Source organism: Lepidothrix coronata, unplaced genomic scaffold, assembly GCF_001604755.1.
Source record: "Lepidothrix coronata isolate B3197 unplaced genomic scaffold, Lepidothrix_coronata-1.0 Scaffold716, whole genome shotgun sequence".
In the NCBI taxonomy this organism is placed as follows: Eukaryota; Metazoa; Chordata; class Aves; order Passeriformes; family Pipridae; genus Lepidothrix; species Lepidothrix coronata.
The window spans coordinates 1-2,472 of NW_016690896.1; the positions used below are offsets into that span (position 1 = coordinate 1).

General features: G+C 49.6%; 1 protein-coding gene across 1 annotated transcript; it reads left to right on the top strand.

Moving 5' to 3' along the window:
- Positions 1–626: 626 nt before the first annotated feature.
- Positions 627–2,449, top strand: LOC108510360 (nuclear pore membrane glycoprotein 210-like). Its single transcript, XM_017840039.1, has 2 exons — positions 627–818; positions 2,187–2,449. Exons 1-2 carry the CDS (start codon positions 687–689, stop codon positions 2,421–2,423), a joined length of 369 nt encoding a protein of 122 aa, XP_017695528.1. The 5' UTR covers positions 627–686; the 3' UTR covers positions 2,424–2,449.
- Positions 2,450–2,472: the final 23 nt, after the last annotated feature.

Sequence of the window (2,472 nt, forward strand, 5' to 3'; positions counted from 1 at the left end):
CCTGGAAGTGTCCAAGGCCAGGTTGGATGGAGCTTGGAGCAACCTGGGCTAGTGGAAGGTGTCCCTGCCCATGAACTTTAATGTCCCTTCCAACCCAGACCATTCTGGCTCTATGTTTCTGTGGTGAATACTTCTCTGAACAAGAATAGTTTCATTTGTGAGCCACCTTCTGTTTTGGTGGGTTGCTGGATCAAAGGGGTTGTATTTGTTTTTGTCAAGGGAATATCAGATTTCCTGGTGTTCAGTACCAGCACAGCCTGGATAAATCTGTCACCTCCATGACCTGAGGCACAGTGGGGTAGTTGTAAAAACTGCAGCACAGAGCAGAGCTCTACCATGTGTGGGGAAGAGAAAGGGAGGGGAAGTTTTCTGAAGCTTCCTGGATTGGAGATGGCATCAGCCTATGACACTCTCTGAAGCTCGTGGTCCACTTGTGTTCTCAGCTCACAGATTTCCCATCCTGCAGGGACCAGAGTGCAGGAGAAACAAGGCCTGAGCTGCCCCGGGGAGGCTCAGGCAGCCTTTCCCTGGGGACACTGTGGTGCTGAGCAGGGAGGGGAGTTGCCCCCAAGGGTTAACCAGGAGCAATAAGCACCTGCAGGGTTAATGGGAGCTGTTGTGTGTGCTGTTAATGACAGATCACTTCTGAAGGAGGCCCCCAGCCGCTGTCCAACATCATCTTCTCCATGGACGAGGAGCGCGTGGCGCGGGTGAACAGCACGGGGCTGGTGCAGGGCGTGGCCATGGGCAGTGCCACGGTCACAGCAGTGGTGCAGGCTGTGGATGCAGAGACAGGGAGACTCGTGGTGGTGTCTCAGGTAATGTTTGGGGCTGAAAGAGGCTCTCTGACTCCTGGCTTTGGCTCTAAAAGGGGGCAGATAATCTTGTTGCATTAGCAGTGTTATCTTGTGCACTTCCCTGGTCTCCTGAAGATGAAAACACAGTGTTTCTTACTCCCTGGCCTGTGAACTTGCAGTGTGCTGGCACGGGTGGTTACTTTGAACAGGTGGGTAAATCTTGGTGTGCTTTAAACTAAAGTTTTTCGGATAACCCAGGGAGGTTTTATGCCCTGTGTGGTACCTTTAAAATTGATCAGTGCATCTAGAAAATCCCATCTAAAGAAGCTTTTCTAACACAGCAGGAGGTTGTCCTTGCCTGCATCCCCTTACAGCTTAGCATGCCTTAGGTCAGTAGGATCCAGAAGGCAACTGTAGCCCAAGAAACATGTTGTCTGTTGAGCTACAGCAGTTTCTGTCACAGCTCTCACGTGTGCTGTGCTCTGGACAACCTATCTAGAGGTACCAGCAGTGAATCCCTGGTATTCCTTCAGAATCTGTGTCCTTAGAATTTCCTACAGCTGAGCACAAGGGAGCTGAACAGGCCTGTAAGAGAGCACAAGTCCCTGGCACTTGCATAAGGCTCAGAGCACCAGAACTTGGGCCAAATCTTATGACTTATTCCTTTGAGGTCAAGGCAGCACAGCTGCTGTGAACCATAAAGCTCTGCTGCTTGAGAGATGTCAGCACAGGCCAAGAGGAGACAAAGTGACTTTTTAAAAAATAAAATATAAAGGAATCTATGCTTTTTAATGCATGGGCAGCAGTCTGCCCCGATGCTGTGGCAGGAGGCAAAGTGAACTTGAAAGCTGAATCTGCTGCCCAGTGAGGTTCCAGGTCTGACCTTTCCTTCCCAGTGGATAGCAGGAATAAAATCTATCAGGAAAGTCAGGATATGTGAAGAGAAGACATCAGAGTGTCACACATACCATACTTTTATTCTGGATTGTTCCCTTTCCTGCTCTGCAATCCTCATTGCCTTCTAATCCTCTCAGTGTCGTCCTTTACTGCCTGGGTTTATTCATCCCTGTTCTCCTGGGGACCGCTATGATCTTGTCCCTTGCTGTCTGTCACCTCTCAGTTCCATCATTCATAGCATCACTAATTCTGAGCAGAGCTTCTTTTTTCAATTTAGAGGGCATTTTAAAATGTTTATCAATGTAAAGTTAATCCTGTTGTAGTTTTTTACAGCCCTACTGAATTTGTCCATCTGTGTTTTTGCTGACAAGTCACGTGCAAATCACATGGCAACAGTGATTAGATAATGGCAAAATAGTGGCTAGAGCCTGAAAGTGAAACCTAGTCCCCATCTGACAGGTGCTTACAATGCCTTCCCTTCCTCCCTTCCAGGACAAGGTGGAAGTGGAAGTGGTACAGCTGACAGCTGTCAGAATTCGGGCACCCATTACCCGGATGAAAACTGGTACTCAGGTGAGTTGGTTTGGGATTTGCTTCTCTTGCCTTAACATGTTGAGCTGCACATTGGGACCGTTCCTGTCAGACCATCTGGTGATGGCACTGCAGCTCCCAGTGGCACCAGGACTGCTGCAGGAGGGAATGTGCTGGCAGAGAGAAGCTGCCCTGTGAGGGTGGGGAGGCCCTGGCACAGGTTGCCCAGAGAAGCTGTGGCTGCCCC